General features: G+C 36.0%; 1 protein-coding gene across 1 annotated transcript in view; it reads right to left on the reverse strand.

The window, feature by feature from the left end:
- The window catches only part of MBTD1 (mbt domain containing 1), a 55,537-nt gene that overhangs the window by 26,926 nt on the left and 8,339 nt on the right, over positions 1 to 20,272 (reverse strand). The window contains exons 4-7 of the mRNA XM_012726655.1: positions 9,699 to 9,900; positions 7,413 to 7,546; positions 6,002 to 6,116; positions 5,179 to 5,261 (exon numbers count right to left, since the gene is read on the reverse strand). Of these exons, the coding sequence (XP_012582109.1) occupies positions 5,179 to 5,261; positions 6,002 to 6,116; positions 7,413 to 7,546; positions 9,699 to 9,852 (486 nt within the window). The 5' untranslated portion in view covers positions 9,853 to 9,900. The remainder of the gene's footprint in view (positions 1 to 5,178; positions 5,262 to 6,001; positions 6,117 to 7,412; positions 7,547 to 9,698; positions 9,901 to 20,272) is intronic.

Raw genomic sequence — 20,272 nt, forward strand, 5'->3', positions numbered from 1 at the left:
AGAAAAAGGTGTGTGTGTATGTGTGTGTGTGTGTGTGAGAAATAAAGAAAAGAAAAAGGTGTGTGTGTGTGTGTGTGTGTGTCTGCCCTGATTCCTGGCACAGACCTCTAAAACCTTTGCAATTTCCTAATAAGAGCAATAGAGCATGTTTTTTTTTTTTTTTTTTTTTTTTTAAATTTTGTTTGTTGGCTGTTTCCTGACATACTGCTCTTAAAATCCTTTGGAATTTTTTGGGTGATAGGAATGCCTTTTCCCCTAATGAAGTGAGTTATGGTAGGGTCTAAATGGCTTCAGGATGAGTACGGTCACCAGACAGACCAAGAAGTGTGGTATTTCAACTCCAACCTCCCATTCTCTGGGAATGGGGAGGGGGAGGGGATTGAGACAGAGAGTCAATGAGGGACCATGCCTATGGGATGAAGCCCTTACAGAAATCTCCATGCGCAGGGTTTAGAGTGTTCCTGGATAGATGAACATCTTGAGGTGCTAGCAGAATGGTGAGTCCAAAGACATGGTCGCTCCATGTCCTATTCTGTATAACTTGCACTACATAATTTCAACTGGCTTTTCATCTATATTCTTTAATAACCCAGTTAATGTAAGCGTGCTCCAAGTCTGATGAGCTGTCCTAGCAAATCAATGGAACCGAAGGAGAGCCTTCATTAAGGGAGTGGTGATTTCAAGTGAGGTGGTCAGAAGCACAAGTTGTAACCTGGAACTTGCAACAGATACCTGAAGTATAGGCAATCCTAAGAAGATTAAACTTAGGGATCTGATGCTAACTCCACACAGTATCAGAACTGAATTGAATGTTAGGATATTCAGCTGGTGTATGAGAACTGCTTGATGAGTAGAAAACCCACACATCCAGTGTTAGAAGTATTGTGTACTGCAGCAAGTTAAAGAGGAACATAGTGTGTTTCCTATGGGGGCTTAATTCAAAATCACACCAAAACAAACCCCACAAAACTTTGTATTATGAAAATTAGGTCAAATTGGCACAAAAATACACACAGACCAATGAAACAGAACTGAAAGCCAGGCAATAAACCCATGTACATATTAGCATCTAAAGCAACTAAGCAACTAAGAACACAAAATGGGCAAAAAACAGACCCTCAGAAATGGTGCTGGGACCATTGGAGAGTCACATCTAAAAGAAAGATGGATCAACTGCTAACTCCATCCATAAAAATAAATTTCAAATGAATTAAAAATTACTATCTAAGATCTGCAACAATAAAACGTAGGAAAGAAAACACTGGAGATTCATTTCATGACACAATGATAAAGATGTTTTTGGTAGTTCTACCCTTAAGGCAAGTGAAATAAAAATAAATTGAGATTATCTCATCAAAAAGCTTTCATGTAAGGAAAGAAAATACAAAATTAAAGACACCATAGTGAATGTGGAAAAAATACTCCATATATAATCCATGAAAGGGTTAATATCCAAAACATATGGAAAACTCACATAATTCAATAATAAAACCCAAAGAATCCAAATAAATGGATAACAGATATGAACAAACAATTCACCAAAGAGGAGATCGAACAGGCCAATAGAGATATGAAAAATATGCTTGTCATCACTTCCAGTAAGAAAGATGCAGGTTAAAACTACAATGAGATACCATCTTACATCCTTGAGAATGGCACACACAGCACTGGAGGATGTAGAGAAATAGGAGTCAGATTGTGTTATGCTTTTGGTGGAAATGTAAACTGCAACCATAATGGAAAGGAATCTGGATTTGCCATAACAACTAAAAATGAAAATTTCTATGAACCAGCAGCCCCATTCTTGGGCATATATTCAAAGAACATGAAATAATCGACACAAAATATCTATGTTCTACAATGAAGCACTGTTTACAACAGCTAGGACATGGAAGCAGTTTAAATGCTCACTGAAAGATGACTGAATGAAGAAGATGAGATATAGTCACACTATGGAATACTATTCAACCATAAGGAAAGGTGAAATGCTGCCATTTATAGCAAAAATGGGGGAGTATATCAAAGCAAGTGAGAATGATAAAAACAAACACATTTGCACAGCAAACTATTTGATAAAATGAAATACTTATAAAAACTAGTAGATATCAATAAACATTGTGAGGGCTCTGAAGAGGGAGGGGGAGAGGAAAGGGATGTAAGAGACGGTGGTAGGGAAAATAGGAAAAGCAGAAAATGGTCAAAAAAAAAAAAAAAGAAAAGAAAAGAAAAGCAGTATTATAGCCCACAGCTGAAAATTAAAATAAAGTTTCTTCCTTTATAACAAGGGGTAGACTAGGTAATTTTTAAGACGTCGTATAGCTTATGACCATTATGATTTAGCATAGTTAAATGGTTTCCAGCTTCAGAAAATGCAAAGGAGGGAGGAGCCAAGGATCAGGGCTAAGGCTCTGGTCACACTGCCCCGCTCTGCTAGACCAATAAGGCAGCTTCCCTTTATTCTAGGTATCCTCACTGGGGAAAAGGGATTCTGATGCTTGAACAGTATGAAAAGTAGCACACCAGGGTAAAATGAAAGATATATCAGATATATGGTAATCATAATACATAGCTTTGTAAGTACCCATGTATACATGTTTAGAAAGGGAAATATTGAGATTATCAATTAATATATAAAATGACAATTGGAGCTTTATTCCCATTGCTATTTATAAAACATTTCAAACAATTTTATAACTGAGCAATTAAATATAAACAACTATACACAATTACTTCAGTTATCAAGGATACAGCCATAGCTATGATGGACTCTGCAGAAACTTCACTCCCAGAAGATTAAAGAAGATAGTAGAAAGTAGGGTTCTATGAAATTCTATGATTTAGAACTAATCACAATCATTTTTAAGTGCTGGAAAATAAAAACTGCTTACGTGAGATCCTTAATCCAAGAGGCTGGGTTACCTTTTCTCCTGGAAGAAGGCAGTTAAAGTCCGGACCCTGTCCCCACCCCCAATTCCTGATTCAATCAGAACAGCTCTGCTTTCATGTTACACCTTGGATATATATTTTTAAATTTTGTTGAGAAAAAGAGTCCCACAGGAGCAGGTAAAGGTTCCCAACCTGTATAGGTCAGAGAGAACAGATGCAGAGTCTGGAGAAGAGGGCCCTACCAGTAAGCCCAAGTTAGAGCTGCACACAGCTAATCTTAGGAGACCCGAAGACTCTGCTCATGCAAGGCAAGACCTGGACTGTAGTTGATCCTGGCAACAGGTTTTCTAAAGCTAAAGCCAGCAATTTTCCTTAGAGACCTAAAAAACTACCCAAGGGAGAGAACTATGAAAAGTCAACTCAAAAGGACAAGTATGTAACATGAGGTCTAACCTCCTCAATCAAACGGCTTCAAATGAAGAGGCATACTTATGGTGACAAACCAAACTCATTTGCACTAAAATATATCAGAAATTGGCAAGATAAGTTTTTATTTTATAAGAAGGTAGTAAAGAAAGATGAGTGGAACAGGAAGGCACAGTAACGGAAGCCTCACTTTTGAGAGAGAAGAGCAAGCGCCACATCATTATGAATAATGGCTAGCTACTTTCTGTGCTAGAACACTTTAACCCACAAGAAGCAAAGTCAAAAGAAAATTTCATCATGATTAAGAGATTTTCTTGCAAAGAACTTTAATAATATAGTAATACTACTATATAGTAAAATGGACATGAAATTACTTGGGATCCTGAAGTGCTATTTTAAAAATATTCTTAATACTTATTAACACGTGGTTTATGATATAGTAAAACATAAAAAACAGAACATTAAAGTAAAAACCGTAAAAGCGGGAGAAACAGGCTATTCAGAAAGAGACACATATTCCAGGAATCTAAGATAAAAGAGTTACTGTCACTGTGAAATTAATCTAATTATGAACTTCTTAGTACCAGACAGAACTATCCCAAGAAAGAAAAGTTAAAAGATTTGCTTTGAGTTCTATTTAAAGCTGCTGTTGTGGTAGATTAATATACATCATAAATGGGACAATACTATCCACATTACAGTAAAGTTAAGTTACCAGGTTTATAGTGAGATAAAATATCTAAGATTTGACTTTGGTTGATTCACAGCGTAAGCAGCCACTAAATAAGAAAGTTCTTAATACCTGCCTTTTCAAAAGAAAGAAAACTAGCAAATTAGCGAGCTCGGCTTTAATTTCTATTTCTACTACTGCATTGTGTTTGGCCTTGACCAAGAATGAGTAAAAGTTCATTTGGATTTCCATAGCAAGAACACAAGCTCAGTTTTGTCCACACTGGTTACTTATAACTAAAGCAAGCTCAGAATCAACAGAATGTTAAGTGTAAACAAATTTTATTCATTAGTTTTCTCAAATCTTTTTTAAAATACATGTGCAGAGGCAAATAGAACCCTTAAATATAAACTTGCAGTCAGGTTAAATAAAGTATTGCAAAGAATCACAGATAATAAAAAGAACAGAATCGAAGGAAAAGAACTTATTAAGACACCTTTTTAACATAACTCTGACTTCTTGAGATGTCCTGTAAAAGTATATTTGGTGAAAGGAACATGCTACAAAGTGTTTACACAGTTTCATACATTTATCAGTCCATAAACTGTATTACTAATAGTCCCTTTTTATTTTTTAAATTTTACATTTGGAGATCAAAACAAAGCTGGAGCCAAGGATCCTTTTCTGAATTATCAAATCAAATCACAAAGATACATAACAGATGGCTTTTATTAGGCTGAACCATCTGATACTGTCAACACTCAATTATAGTTGAGCCTTGAACAACCCAGGTTTGAACCACATGGGCCCATTATGAGATTCTTTTTCTACGAATCTTTTCCTAAATTCAACCAACTATGGATGTTGGCTGTCCCTAACACCCATGTTGTTCAACTGTATGTATTTTTGATATACAAAACAGCAATTTTATATGGTTTACTTAATGTGAGAACTGAATGAGAATTTTGTCCTGTTTAAGATAATTTCAAATTACAATTTCTTTTTGGGAAACTTTTACTGGTAAAATGCATGAAGGTCACTTTTAACTATAATATTTAATGAAAAAGGAATAATGCCATCACAATGTACAATGTATAATATAAACACCTAAGGATAAGATGCTTAGCTGGTTGTGTATTTTCAGATTTAAACAGTAAGTATTTATTTCACTGTAAGGTAAGAAATCCCATACTCACATGTTTAAAGCAGGTAACTGGAGCGGCTATAAAGCTATTGCTATTGATGTAGTTACCCCAGCTGAAACCTTCCATGGAAACTGCTGCGGAAACAAAATAAATCTAGATATAATACAATTCTCATCTTTTATTTATAAGGAGGCTATGATTTTTAATTTGAAATGATACAAAATCACCTTCAAAGTTTTTTTTTTTCTGTAGAGAAAATGAACTCTAAATAAACAAACTGTATCACATTTGCAAATAGCAGTTTAAGTCCTCTATATACAACATATACTCCTCTGGAAATAAAGAACAGGCTCTCTAGTTAGGGAGAGGCAAAGAAGTGTGCAGAACTAACAAACTGCTATAGCTGCCTTTGTGTTTTTATTCCCACGCAGCTCTTGCTATTTCTACACAGTGTTTACCTAATACCTACCCTACCCTCTTCCCTATACTCACCTCCCCGTTGTATCCCCATTACGAATCTTCCATTAGAAACAGTTCTCTTTCCTTAATCTCTTCCTATTACTCTCCTCTCCCCAATCCCTTTGAAGTCTGGTAAATGCCCTACTTCTTGCAAATTATCTCCACAATGCTTCCCACCACCCACAGCATAATCAGAATGTAAAAATAAATCAAATAAAAACCACTAATATTAAAGAGACTTCTGAAACACTGAAACTTGTGAACAGTTTCTTTTCTAGAATTATATGAAGCTAAAAATCATCTAGTGACAGAAGGGCTTAGACATACCTTTAACAGAATCCAAAATGAAGATGTCATTAATCAAAACTATGTGAATCAATATCAAATATTTCACTATTACATTCCTCCCCATTACCTGCTTTAGTCTTGGCTTGATTTTGCAAGGTAGCTTGATACTGAGCATATGCGGCTAGTTTAGCAACTAAAGGCTGTTTCTGAAGAACTTTTGCTTTCTTTGTTGGAGGCTTACCCTAAAACAAGAAGAGTTAAGTAAATAGGATTCTTTTTTATTCCCCCAACTGAAAATTAACTTGATTGCATACTACTCAATCTGCTTAAGTAAACATTGAGGGTTTAGAAAATTATTAAAGCAGAAGAAAACATACAAGAAATTTTAAACATGAGGAATATTTTTCTGGATCTGCTACAATGTAGGTATTTTATATGGGTAGCAGAGCTGGCACAGACTAACAGCAGTATGCAAATTAATATGTTAATAAAAAATTACATCCCATAAGAGGTTAAAATATAGGCTGTGGTGGGCATTTGATTCCTTCTTATACTAGATAAAACCAGTGGTTATTCACTCATGCAAGTTGCCAAGCATTGCTATTTATATGGTAAGAGAAGGTAATTTAATGTTTAAAGAGCAAGTGACTGAGGTTTATACCTTTAGTGCTAATGCAAAAGATCAATGACAAAATGATCATGGGCCAAATTCACAGTGTGACAAACTGCCATCCATTTGGGTACAGACCACTGCTCAGGATCATTAGGCACTGTCTGTCTGAAATATAGAAATACATCTCAGTGATGTATTTCCTTAATTTGGGGGATTTAAATAACCCCTTCAGTGCTATATAATGATCACAATAATAAATTAAAGAACATCAAGAAAAATGTGATCACTCAAATATATTACAAAAATCAGCTATGTAATGCCTTTAAAAGTTGTTTGTATGCTACAATAGTAACAACTTAGTCAAATCTCCAGTCATATTGAAAGCACTGATGCACATTTACAGAAAGATGATTTTCTTTATCATTATTTTTAAAAAAGTTAGTTTTATTAACCATAAATAATTTGCTCACTAATATAATAATTTGCTCAAGGTATCAAATGTAGTGCAATTAAAAGTACAAAGTAAAAATGATGGGAAGATAAAGGTACAGGGTAAGTCCTCCCCTCACCCCCCCAATTCTATCTTGGTATTAACCTAAAAGTAAGGAGGAAAAATTGCTCCAATTTTTGCATGTATAAAAAGTATTCACTACAGTTACAAGTATTAGAAAAGGGTAAGTATTTTTAATTCACTTAAACAACTTACAGTTTATTCTGGAGTATAAGCCTAGTCTGTTTATAGAAGATGTTCAATTTTATAGACAATTTTCAGGGCTCACATATTTCCTAAAACTGTAGCGTGTAAAATGATAATGGGCCAACTGGACAGAGGTGGAGTGCAGTGAATCACAATCAAATGACAGATAAACAGTGAAAGCCATAGGAATAACAGGTATAAAGAATAAGAAAGTTTCTGTACCGTTACCTGAAGTCTGGCCAAAATGCTTGCCTTCTTGGAGTTTGATGAGTAACTTCTTGAACATGAAACACTACAGAAACGCTTTGTTTTAGAGTAAAAAGCATCTCGAACACCAACCATCCCACACATTTCACAGGTAGCTAATTAACAAAATAAAAACATTGTTAATAAAACCAAGCTTAATAAATTTCTTCAACTATGTAAGTATTCTGATTAAAAACCTTCTTTCTAACAAAGTTTCTTCTGTTACAAATGATAGAAAAGCTCCCCTAAGAGTTAGAGGAGGGCCTCCCTGGTGGTACAACAGATTAAAGCACAGCACTGAGAAGCTACTGCAGACACTGCAGCGTGGGTTCCATTCCCAGCTGGGGGCTGACCCACTTGGTGTGGCAGACCTCTCCTGACGCGCCCGCTGCTCCCCTCAGCAGTGGATTTCAGGTCATCTACCTGTTCTGCTCCCCACGCTGTCCCTGGTGAATCCTCTCACCCCCTACAACTCTGGCCTGTACCCCAGTTCTGTATGAATAAGTAAATAAATCTTAAAAAAAAAGAGAGAGAGAAAGGAAAGACTTGTGTGCAGCCACAGCCAGGGTCCTAGAACAGGTCTGCCAGCAGCGCAAAGCCAGAAAGGCTTTAAAAAGGGTCAAAAGAAAAAAAAAAAATAAAAGGAAACTGAGGACATCTGGGGATAATAGGGGATGTCAAAAACACAAAATAGAAGTCAGATTCAGCTAACAATTTTAAGTGCTCACCGTGTGTCAAGCATTTTATGTAGAGTATGAGTTCCAGTCTTGGAAAGGAATATAAACAGAAGAAATACAATACAACTGAGGAACAACGCAAAACACAGCACAAGCCTTTAAAGGGCAATAGAAAAAGTCAAGTTCAAGGAACTTACAAGTTCCTGTTGAGGGGAAGAAGGATAGGTTTAAAGTTTGAGATAGGTGCTCTATTATTAACTGATAAAACAAGAGAAAAAAAACTACTGCTGTGCTGCTGCTGTAAATGATCATAATGGACAATAATCTGAAAAATAGAGTTCTTCACAAGAACTGGAAACCAGGAAAGGTAAACAAATATATACCCAGGACTGGAATTGCTGGATCATATGGTAGTTCTATTTTTAATTTTTTGAAGACCTTTTATAATGTTTTCTAGAGAAAATGAATTAATTTATATTCCCTCCAAGGGCTCCCTTTTCTCCACACCCTTGTTAACACATCATTTTTCAACTTCTTTGATTAACTGTCATCCTAAAGAATATAAGTTTGATATGTCATTGTTGCTCCCCTTTGCATTTTCCAGATGATTAGTGATAAAAAAAAGTACCTTATCATGTATCTATTGTCCATTTATATATCTTCTTTGGAAAAGTGTCTATTTAGGTCTTTCACCAACTTTTAAATAGGATTATGTGGCATATTGAGGTTTCTTCTTTTTCTTTCCTTTTTTTTGTGTATAAGAACTGGTGTGCAGGTCAAAGGTGTGAGTGGTGACAGGATTTGCTCTCTGCTGAGAGGATTCACTCTGTTTCTGGTGATTCTTCTTACCACCTGCACCTCTGGCCTGTACCCCAGCTCTTATACATATATACATACATACATACGTATGTGCATACATGCACACACACACCCAAATAAAGACAAAAAAGGACTGGCTTTCTGTTGCAAAAATTCTAGAACAGATTATTAAAAAAGCGTGACCCATCTATGTTAAAAAGACAAAAAAAGGCTATGATTCCAAGAGGTGTGAATCTTTGTGAAGAATCATACATCCCAAACTACAATTCCCATGGCAGTATGTGGCACCACCAGAGAAGGGGATTTATATTATTGATCTCAGCACTGTTAAGTATTTAAGACAGTCTAGCACATGCAAACATTAAAAAACCATGTTTCCTTTTGTAATAAGGTTACCAAACTGGTAAGTTATAACCGTATTATGGTAAGAATATATATTAATAGGAACTACTAATTCTTATTAATTGGTAAGTTGCTCATGTGGCTTTATAACTAAAGAAGAAACTTAAGGTGAAGTAGGAGACACTTAGGTAGACAAGTTGATTAACTTTGTTCTTCATTTTGTTCTACTTGCTTTCTATCAGAAAGCCATAGGTAGGCAAAATAAAGAGATCAAGCACAAATCCAAGGGCGTATCTAAAATACACTTTCAGGCTGTGTTTCTTCACATTGCTCTCTAAAAAGTCTAAGGAAGGAAAATGCCAGAAGTATGGGAACCAAAGCACACTCTCAAACATAAATTTGTTTAACAGGTGTAGTTGAAAATACGTACCCATGCCAGATTTACCATCTGGGTATGTGTAGACTTGTCCATTGTTTTTGATAATTGGGAGATTAGAAGGTAAAGGAGCAACTTCTTCTTCACTCTCTTCAGAGCTGGAGCTACTACTTGTGTCCTCACTGCAGCTATCATAACCGTCAAACATCCCGAATGAGTCTCTTCTTTTCCTTTCGGATTGTGAAGAATGTTCGGTCTTAAAAGTAGAAGAAACCAATAATGTATGACACAGCACTTGGCAACATTCCCTAACAGACCTTGGTTAAGATCTGGTAAATGAGATTTGAAAAATGAAAATGTGTTTGTGTCACAATGAAGCTCTCTACACCTATGAGGCACAACTCCATTAGCTACATGTTAGCTAATAGCACTAAACAAGAGTGGATGGGAAGAACACTGAGTGGGGACCAGAAGATCATGTAATTCAAGTTTTGCCAGAAACTAGTTGTGTCAGTTTTTCCACAAAAATATTAGAGCAGGCACTCCTTAAAAAAAAAGAAATAAATAAGATGATAGATTTGCTTTTCATCTAAAATTGTTAATTCTTTTAACATTTTAAAGCACCCAGGAATTACACAGGTGCTTTTAAAAATCACTGCTAAGAGTTCTGGAGACAATGTTTTAGCTATTAACGGTTTAATGCTAGTCTATGTTCCTCCAAAAGATATTTTTCCTCATTTAACCACTAAAAAAAACTAAACCCAAACTAATATACACCACTCCAATTTTTCCTGAAACAAATTCTAAAACTTCAATTTTGATGAGCAGAGTAAAAATAAGAAAAAAATTAAGTGTTATCTGAAATGAAAAAAGAAATCACTAAACATGAGGTACAATTGCAGAAGATTCTATACAGTTTAGTACCTATTCTCATTCTTCTGTTTCAGTTAATTTGTTTGGTTGTATTATTTCACACACACATCCCCCCACCCCCGGCTAGTTTAACTCCCTCCCTAATATGACCCATAGTGACAAAACTGAAATCTGCTGTCCCAAGCTTCACAAGATAAAACCATTCAAATGTATCTCTTAGCTTTATGAGTAAACTGTCATTTTCAGGTAAGCTATTACTAAATATTTGCATTGAGCTGAGAAATGGATTTTCATTTGTATCAAGTGTTTTATGAAAGTAGTAAAACCGGCTTTTTAATCCACACAATGGAAGCATTCTATATTCAAGGAATAAACCCTGCTCCTGAGAAGGAGCACATGGACTAACAATGTTGTGACAACCTCAAACTTTTTTAGTGTTCTTTTATAATACACTTTTAGACTCAACTTAAACAAGAAAAACCTATTGTTTGTGGTCACTTTAGAATTATTCCTGAGTACCCTGATAGCATAGTTGGCAGCGAAGAGGAGTATCACGGCATGAGGATTAGAATTATCCTCCCAGCACACTACCCCATGACAGTACTCCCTATCCTGATATCACATCTTATTTAGCAGATTTGGTTTTGAGTACCTTTTAGATATTTCTATAAGTCAAATCTATTTTCAAGAGTGAAAATCTGCTACCACCAGGAAATTTCCAAATAGTAAGTGAAAGACTCTGAGGTAATTCCTAAACAAAGGTCTAAAAACAACAAGGAAACAAGGGGGCAGGGTATTGGGACATTTGTTGTTTAGGTAAAGTGGGGTGCTAAGAACACATAATTCTGACAGACCTAAGTTTGAGTCTCAGCCATGTCATTTAATGGTGCTGATATTGGGCAAGTTATGGGTTTCTTCTATTCATTTGCTATTCAGTAAACATTAGCAAGTGCTTATTTGTGGAAAGTAACAGAGGCTCAAGTTAATAGTAATGTACTGAGCAGACAAGGCTCGTGGTTCTCACAAAGGTTAGCGTCTACTGGTGGGGAAATCGAAGCAAGGCTATGTGATGACAGAGTAACTAAGCACAGGTAGTTAACTGAGATACAGGGATGAGCAAAGGCCTCAATGGGGCTGACCCCGAGTACAAAAAAAGGCAACCGCTTGAATAGCTGGTGCTAGAATGTTCTAGGCAAGGCAAAGAGGAAGACAAAGGCTTTTAGGGTTGAATAAACTTGAGCACTGAAAGGCCAGTGTGGCTGGTGTGCAGTGTTAAGAAGAATGGAAGGAAGATGTAGTGGTCAGGTCACAAGTACCTCTGAAGGTCAGCGTAAAAAACATACATTTTTCTTCCTTTGAGGGTAAGGGAATGATATTAGGAAATATTTATCACAATCATAGAAAACACTTAATAATTAACATTGGCTAGAATTCTAAGTTCAATTTCATACAGCCCAACTCTATGCAGAGATGATCACTTATACCCAGAGTTTTCATGTAAGTTTGTCCATATCACAGTCAGCTGGGTTAGCAGCTAATGCATATTTACTGACCTTTACATGTCAATGCAGAGTAAAACCTTGTCAGAAAATATAACTCTGAATTTCAAGGAACCAATGATTATAAGTATCTTGATTTCAATCATTATAGGCTGTTAACATTTTTTAAAAATTACTATGGTCACATACACTCAGGAAATGTGCCTTTCTTTAAGGTCTCTTCTAGTCTACAAAGCTCATTAACATTATGATAATTAAGATAGTATGCAAAGCATCTTCAAAAGATTAATGTTTTAGAGGAAATCACTCTGACCTTTCCAATGGTCCAGTTCACACAGAAAATCATCAATTATACAACATAAGCGGAAAAAGCCCTGCTGTACCCAGCCTGAGGTCTTGGATTGTCCCAGGTTTTGTAGGTATAAATCCCTTCACATGCACACAATCCAGGGCACACTAATTCTTTCTGGAGAACGTTCCTTAAATACTTCTTAGATTAGGATAGAATAAAAGTGAAATATATATTTTAACTGTAATCAAAGTTATACTATATAACATGTACCATTTATTGATATTTACACTAGAGAAACCTAATTGGAAATTCCTCATCAGTACAAAATCATTACAGAGGTTGCAACTTTGATGAAAGAAAGGGAGAGGGGTGGTGGAAAAAAACATAACTACATGCAAATGGTACCTTCAAGGGAGCTTTTCTGCCTGATATACTGGGTCCTGAGATTATGTAATCATAGGCCTGCCTTCCTGAGTATGCCTGAGGTTACAGTTTACCTATCCTGGGTGACCAGGAACTCACTGGATCAGGATGACCTTCAGTTACTAGTACCCCATGACATTCAGCAAAAATAATCCTAAATCACCCCAGGAAAATAATCACCTACAATTCAGGCCTTTCACAGATTTTATCAAGTGCCAAACCTCAACAAGCAGCCCACCATAAATGTCAGCAGAAACAGATTAGGAATTCCAAATTGGTAGGCACAGGAATTAACAGAGATAGGATATAATAATATTAGAATATAAAATAAGCACACAAGAACGTTTTTAAGAAGAAATGTTACTGAAAAATGGCCCAAGGAATAAAAAGCAACCAGGCATTTCATTAACTTCTGCACATTAAAATGTAATTGCTGTAATTAATAAAAACCTAAAACACAAAACCTGAAACAACTCAATGAATAAAATGAACCATGATTAGACACAGCTAAAAAAGAAGGGGGGTGTAGAGGGGAAGAAAGATAAATATTGAGAAAATACCCAATAACACAAAAGAGTAGAAGAGAAACACAAAGAAAGAAAGAGCTTAAAAGAGAAAGGTGATGATGAATGAGGTATTGGTTGAGAATTCTACTGAAGTAACGAGAAGTCCCAAAACTACAATATTAAGCATAACAAAAAATATTCACATCTGAACAGGTCATAGTGGAAGTGCTGAATACCTAATAAATAATTTAAAAAAGCAACTCATCATCATTGACTCTCACTTGCCCACCTCAGATGGAGGCCCATGCATCGCAATCAGCTATTTAGTAACTAACCATTAAACATGGACAGGCAGGCAAGGACCAACTGTCATTTGAGAAAGGCCTTCAGGAATGTGAAATTTCAAAACGAATCTTTAGGAAACAGAAGCAAATTAGTAAGAAAAGAATAATTTCAAAGAATGGCATTAATTCTTCCAGATATAAGGAAAACTTTGAGGAATAGGATAAACCTTGTAATTTAAAAATTGGAAAACCAAACCAAACTCAACAAATGGGTTGTAAACCCCAAAACAATCTTTTCAAAAAGCACATATACATGTACACACGAAAACAAAATGTTGAGAAAATAGTAAATCCAGAAGATTAAAAATCCAATGGAGATAGTCAATCAAGATATGAAAGTCAGAAAAGTAAAACAAATGGAGGTAAAAATCCAAGGGCTCTCCCTGGTGCACAAAGGGTTCAAGCACCACATTACAAAGCTCTCTGAAGCCCCTGAAGCATAAGTTCGATCCCTGTCCAGGGAGGTGACCCACAAAGCATGGCAGACCTCTCCTGACCCGCCCACTGCTCCTCTCAGCAGTGTACTTTATCAATCTGCCTATTTTACTCCCCACTCTCTCTGGTGAATCCTCTCATCGCCCCTGCACCTTTGGCCTGTACCCCAGTTCTGTAGGCATAAATAAATAAATCTTAAAAAAATCCACTAACACAAAAGCTCAGGACTGAAGTTTCTGTACAAATGTTTTTCAGTTTATGTATATTTCACATTGTTTACAAAAGAAAAATAACACTAAATTTGAGTCATACCTCACATGAGCTGTAAGAATTAGCCTCCCAAATGGATCACAGACCTAAATGTAATGACTAAACGATAAAACTTTTAGGGAAAAAAAAAGGAGAAACTCTGCATGATCTTAGTCCAGGCAAAAAGTTTAAGAAATGACATCAAAAAGTATGATCTACACTCCTGGTTTTTGAATGACAGTATTAGGAAAACAAGACAAATTATAGAATGGAGAATTTACAAATCTTTTATTTGACACCTAGGTATCTAGGATAAAGATCTATCAAAATTTAGCTGAAACAACCCAATCATAAAAAACATACAGGAGGGCCTTCCTTGGTAGTACGAGTTAAAGTGTAGCACTATGAAGCTATCACAGCCACTGCAGCATAAGTTCGATCCCCTGCCAGGGGAGCGACTCACATGGCGTGACAGACCTCTCCTGACCCACCTGCTGCTCTCCTCAGCAGTGTACTTTGTCAGTCTGCCTGTTCTGCTCCCTATTCTGTCTCTAGTGAATCCTCTCACCAACGATGCACCTCTGGCCTATATCCCAGAGTTCTGCATGTACAAATAAATAACATCCTTTAAAAAAAAGCATACAGGAAAAGGTCTAAATAGATAATTCACAAAAAAGAATTAGTATAAAAGGACATGAAAAGAAACTGCTGCTCATTGGGAAAATGCAAATTAAAAGCACAAGATACTTTAATACACCTATTAGAATGACTAAATTTAAAAAGAAAACTGTATGACCTGTACAGGAAAAAAGAGACTCACATACACTGAGGGTAGAAACATAAGATGGAACAAGTGCTTTGGAAAAGAAGCAGTTTCTTAAAATGTTACATGTATGTCATCTATCACCTATTCCATTCACAGATATTTAAGAAAAAAGAAAGCCTATGGCCATACATGAATGGTGATAATAGCTTAAAACTAGGAACAGTGTGAACAGTCACCAACAGGCAAATGAATAAACTAAGGTCTATCTCTACGATTCCATTTTGTTACTTAACATAATCTCGAAACTATGCTAAGTGAAAGCCAGACCAGAGAGAGAGCAATCCTTTTAGAAAACTCAAACCAATGTACAGTGACAGGAAACAAATTAGAAGTTATTTGGTGGCGGATGGGAGACTGGATCTGAAAGAGAAGTTAGAAAGGGGCATAAGGAAAATTTGGGAGATGAAAAATATGTACATTATTTTGTTCAAGGTAATGGTCTCATAACTGTGTATACATGCAAATGATTCATTAAGTGATTTTAAAAATAAAATCTATACTCCCCAATGCAACCATTGTTAAGTAATAGGCTCAAGATATTTTCAGAAATACCAAGTCTCAAAAATGTAGCTCCCAGGTTCATTTATCAGAAAATTACTGGAAGATATGTTTCATTAAAAAAAATCAGAGTAATGAAGAAAGAGTAAGAGCCAACACAGGACAAGGAATTTCCAAGAATGAAAAAGAAGATCTGTGCAGGAAGCTTAGGAAGCAGCCGGACTATACTAGAAGAGGATAAGGGAAAGCTCTGGAGGGCACGAGGAAAATAAAAGAATCTTTGTTTCAGAGTCTGTTGGAGCATTTAAAAAACAAGTAAAAATACTTCTAATAATGACCAGATTAAAAAAAAAAAAGATTATTAACTCTAGGCAAAGAAGTCGTATGCCAAAAAGAAAATAGTATAGTGACTAGTATTATTTACATAGTTTCTTAACAAGGCTAACCAAAACTTGTGAGAGAGGCAATGTACTGAACAAGGGAGAAAACGTAGAATTCTTCAATTCATTTTTATCAGCTTTAGCAGAAACAGTCTGGGGAATGAAGACAAAAAGGGCAAATGTCAACTTACATTTACTGACTGATATACATTTCCCATTAAGCCTAATTCGTTAAATTTAAATGACAGTTCTTTACTAAAAGACTGCATCCTTTCTTCTAAGTGGGTCTCCCTGATGGCACAAGAGGTTAAGTCAGCACCATGATGCTATCAGCAGCCACTGTAGTATGCGCTTGATCCCCAGCCAGGCAGGTGACCTATATGGCGCAGCAGACCTCTCCTGTCTCACCCACTGCTCCCCTCAGCAGTGTATTTCAGTGGATCTGCCTGTCCTGTTCCCCACTATCTCTGGTGAGTCCTCTCATGTCTGCACTTCTGGCCTGTATCCCCAGTTACTGTATGCATAAATAAATCTTTTAAAAAGCGGTACTAAAAGTGGTTATTGTTACTTCGTTAAAAGTATTTTTTTCTTTACAAATTTACTTAAGTACTTACCAATAATATAAAAAACATATCTAAATATTTTCTACCTTGATGGACCCATTATACCATTCTGTTGCATTTACTTCTCCCTCTTATACATACTCCCCAAGCTTCTGTGAGTAATTTGCTTATTTCAAGACCCTAGCACCATAACTCAAGAGTTTAACTGTGGCAATGCTGACAGTCTGGACAATTCTCTGCTGGGGAGGACTACTTGTGCACTGTGAGACGTTAGCATAACTTCCCAAACAATGCCCTCCTTCCTTATCCCAACTGTGACAACCAAAATGCTTTCTGGAGGAACTGCCAAGGTATAAAGCCAGCCCAGTTGAGAACTCATGCCTCATATTTCAGTGTGCCTTTCCTAATACAGACATTTTCTTATATAATCACCTTCAAGAAATTTAATATTAAATCAAAATTTTAAAAATCATATTCCAATTTTGTCAAATGAACTCAGTAACATTTCTATGAGTTTTTCTTCAGCCCAGAATCACATATTTATGTTCCTTAGTCTTCAATATGGATGGAGACTGTTTTTTAACCTTTCACATATTTTAAAACTGTAGCTCCTTTTCTAGTTTTTAGAAGTTATTCACTAAAAACTTGTTATATACAGATTTCCCATATAACCATTTCCCCTATTAACATCTCAAATCTTTTATAAATTCCATTTGTTAAAATTAATGAATCAATATTACATTATCTATATTCAGATTTTCTTCAATCTTACTTAATGTTCCTTTTCTGTTCCAAGAGCCCACATTACATTTAGTTGTCCTTAAGCTTCTCTAGGTTTTGACAATCTTAACAATTATGATGAGCACTTGCAGGTATTTTGTTGAATGTACATCTTGTGATTTGGGTTATGCAGAAAAATCAAAGGTGAAGAGCATCACATCAAGGATCCAATCATTGCAACATGACTTACCACTGCTTATGTTGGCCTCACTCACCTGCCCCAGGTATGGCCCACACTCTCCATCACTAAGTTACCCTTAAACGCTTACCACACTGTAATGCGTCAAAGTCACACAGCACACACTTCAAGTGGGGCATCATGCCTCCTCTTCTAAGGTGATCTAAATACATTTGGATTTTATTTTTTTCTATACAGATTTCCTCCTCTTTTCTAAAATAAAAACTTTTTCCTTTTAGACAAATAAGACAATTTTCCCCCTTCTTTTAGATTTGAGGTTTTCTCATGGTCAGATTTAGTTTATACTTTACCAGTTAAAATGCCATGAAACTGATGTTCTTTTTCAGGGTAGCAAATGCAGATTCCATGTCCATGTGTCGCTTACTATGATGTAGAGAACTGGTCTAGGCATGGTATGGCTCTTGATTATATGGTCTTACTATTTTCCCTCCTATAAACAATCTAATGAAAACACCCTCAGCTGCTCTTTAACAACTTATAATATGTGCTTAAGACTGAATCTTCCACTGCTCAATGCTTTAAATGTATCTCAGATCCTGATGTGGAGTATTTTCATTTTGTTTTTAGAAACTTGTATATTTAGTTGCATTCCCTTTACCTTAAAGATTTTTAAACTGAGGCATAATATTAAATGTATATAAAAACACATAACTTTTCTCTGTTCAGAAGTTTATTTTTTTTAAAGGTTTATTTATGCATACGGAACTGGGGTACAGGCCAGAGGTGCAGGGACAGTGAGAGGATTCACCAGAGACAGAGCAGGGAGCAGAACAGGCAGATTGATGAAGCACACTGCTGAGGGGAGCAGGAGGCAGGGCAGGAGAGGTCTGCCGCACCATGTGAGTCACCTCCAGGGTCTGGGATGGAACTTGCTGAAGCGGCTGCAGCTAGCTTGCAGTACTGCACTTAAACCTGCTGTGGCACTAGGGAGAGCCCAGAAGTTAATTTAGCACATACTGAAGACTTTACATAAATGGAGCAAAACTGTATACACATGTTTACATCTAATTTCCTTTACTAAACAAAGTACTTTTGAGATTCATCCGTTATTGCAGGTATGTGCTTTTTATTGCTATACAATATTCCACTTCAGCATCAGTCTGTCCATTCTCTAAATTTATCTTTATTTTTGATTACTATGAATAGAAATTCTTCTACAGGATTCTCTAATTTACACCTGTTTCCTAATTTCAAGGTGGTAATACCCTTTTTGATGTATGGTTTTGTATACTTGTAGGGGATTACTTTTCCTAATCTATGAACAATTTCTGTATTGTTTATCCTCTATTAGGACATAGTGATAGATATACCTTAGAACGTATATATACTTATAACTGTGCTGTGAATTATGATTTTTAGTATTATGAACTATTGTCCTGTGTCTTAATTCTTTTCGGTTTGAATTCTAGTTGGGAGTTGGCATTACCAATTCTGCCATATTTTCTGTGCCTGCTATGTGTTTTCATATCATGAAGTTGTGTTTTGAGTGAATCTGAAATTATTTGGGGATCCTTTAAAAAAAAAAAGATTTATTTATGCATACAGAACTAGGGTACAGGCCAGAGGTGCAGGTGTGGTGAGAGGATTCACCAGAGACAGAGTGGGGAGCAGAACAGGTCAACTGACGAAGTGCATTGCTGAGAGGAGCAGAGGGCGGGGTCAGGAGCGGTCTGCCTCGCCATGTGGTCACCTCCATGGCCACCTCCGCGGCTGGCTGGTGGGGATGGAACTCATGCTGAAGTAGCTTTAGCTTCTTAGTGCTGTGCTTTAACCCGCTGTGCCACCAGGGAGGGTCCTATTTGGGGATCTTTTTTTTTTTTTTATTAAAAAGTTTATTTTTACATCATTTTGCACATTTTTTTTTTCATCTCAATTGTAATCCCCACGGGTGGGGATCCTTTTAATTGAAGACTTCATTCCTCATTGATATAACTGATTTGTTTAGTTCAATTCTGCTATGTTATCTTTTTATAATTACTGTGTGCATTACTTACTACTGAAGATGTGATTTTTTCCACTTCATGATGATTTTCCTTGGTCTTTAAAAAAAATAGTTTCAGTATCTGGAAGGTCTTTATATTTTCCCCAGGGCTTCCTTCTGTAATGTCTTTTACAGTAACAGGTATCTTTTCTCACCTAAACATTTTACTGTCATTCAATTTTAGGTAATATCCTTTGAATCCCTCATAATAATTTAATGATAGTCTCTAATTTATTATAACGCTTTCTTCCCATCAGTGTTTTTTACTGCACTTTTTATTTTGTTGGAACATATAACATTTATGTACTGATTTTCTACCTATGTTGCCTATTCTTCTTGGTTTTAGCCTTAGCTCAAAAAGATACACAAAACTCAAGACAGTTTTTTTCTGGCTAAAAATTTCCTAGCCTTCTCTTGTAAGAAGCTCAACCTTAAAGATTTTCTTCAGGGAAGAGCTAATGGGTAGCATATTCCTGAAGTTCTTAGTACTTTTAAAACTGTTTTTCTAGACTTGACACTTGCAAGATAGCTGACTGGATAGAAGAGTTTTGGTTAGCATTTTCCTTCCTTACGCTGTTTCATTATTTGCCTTGCTTTTTAAGTTGATTTTGAGAAATTCACTAACAGTCTGTATCTTTTGCCCTTGTAAAATCACTTTGTCTTTTTGGACAGAGGTCTTGAGAAATTTTCTACATCTTTGAAGTTAAATGAAACAACCAAGGATATACCTGGAGTTTATCTTTTGACAAAAACTTCTGATGTATAGTTCTGGTTTTTTTT

The sequence above is a fragment of the Condylura cristata genome, unplaced genomic scaffold (assembly GCF_000260355.1).
Source record: "Condylura cristata isolate star-nosed mole 26May11 unplaced genomic scaffold, ConCri1.0 scaffold00017, whole genome shotgun sequence".
NCBI lineage: Eukaryota > Metazoa > Chordata > Mammalia > Eulipotyphla > Talpidae > Condylura > Condylura cristata.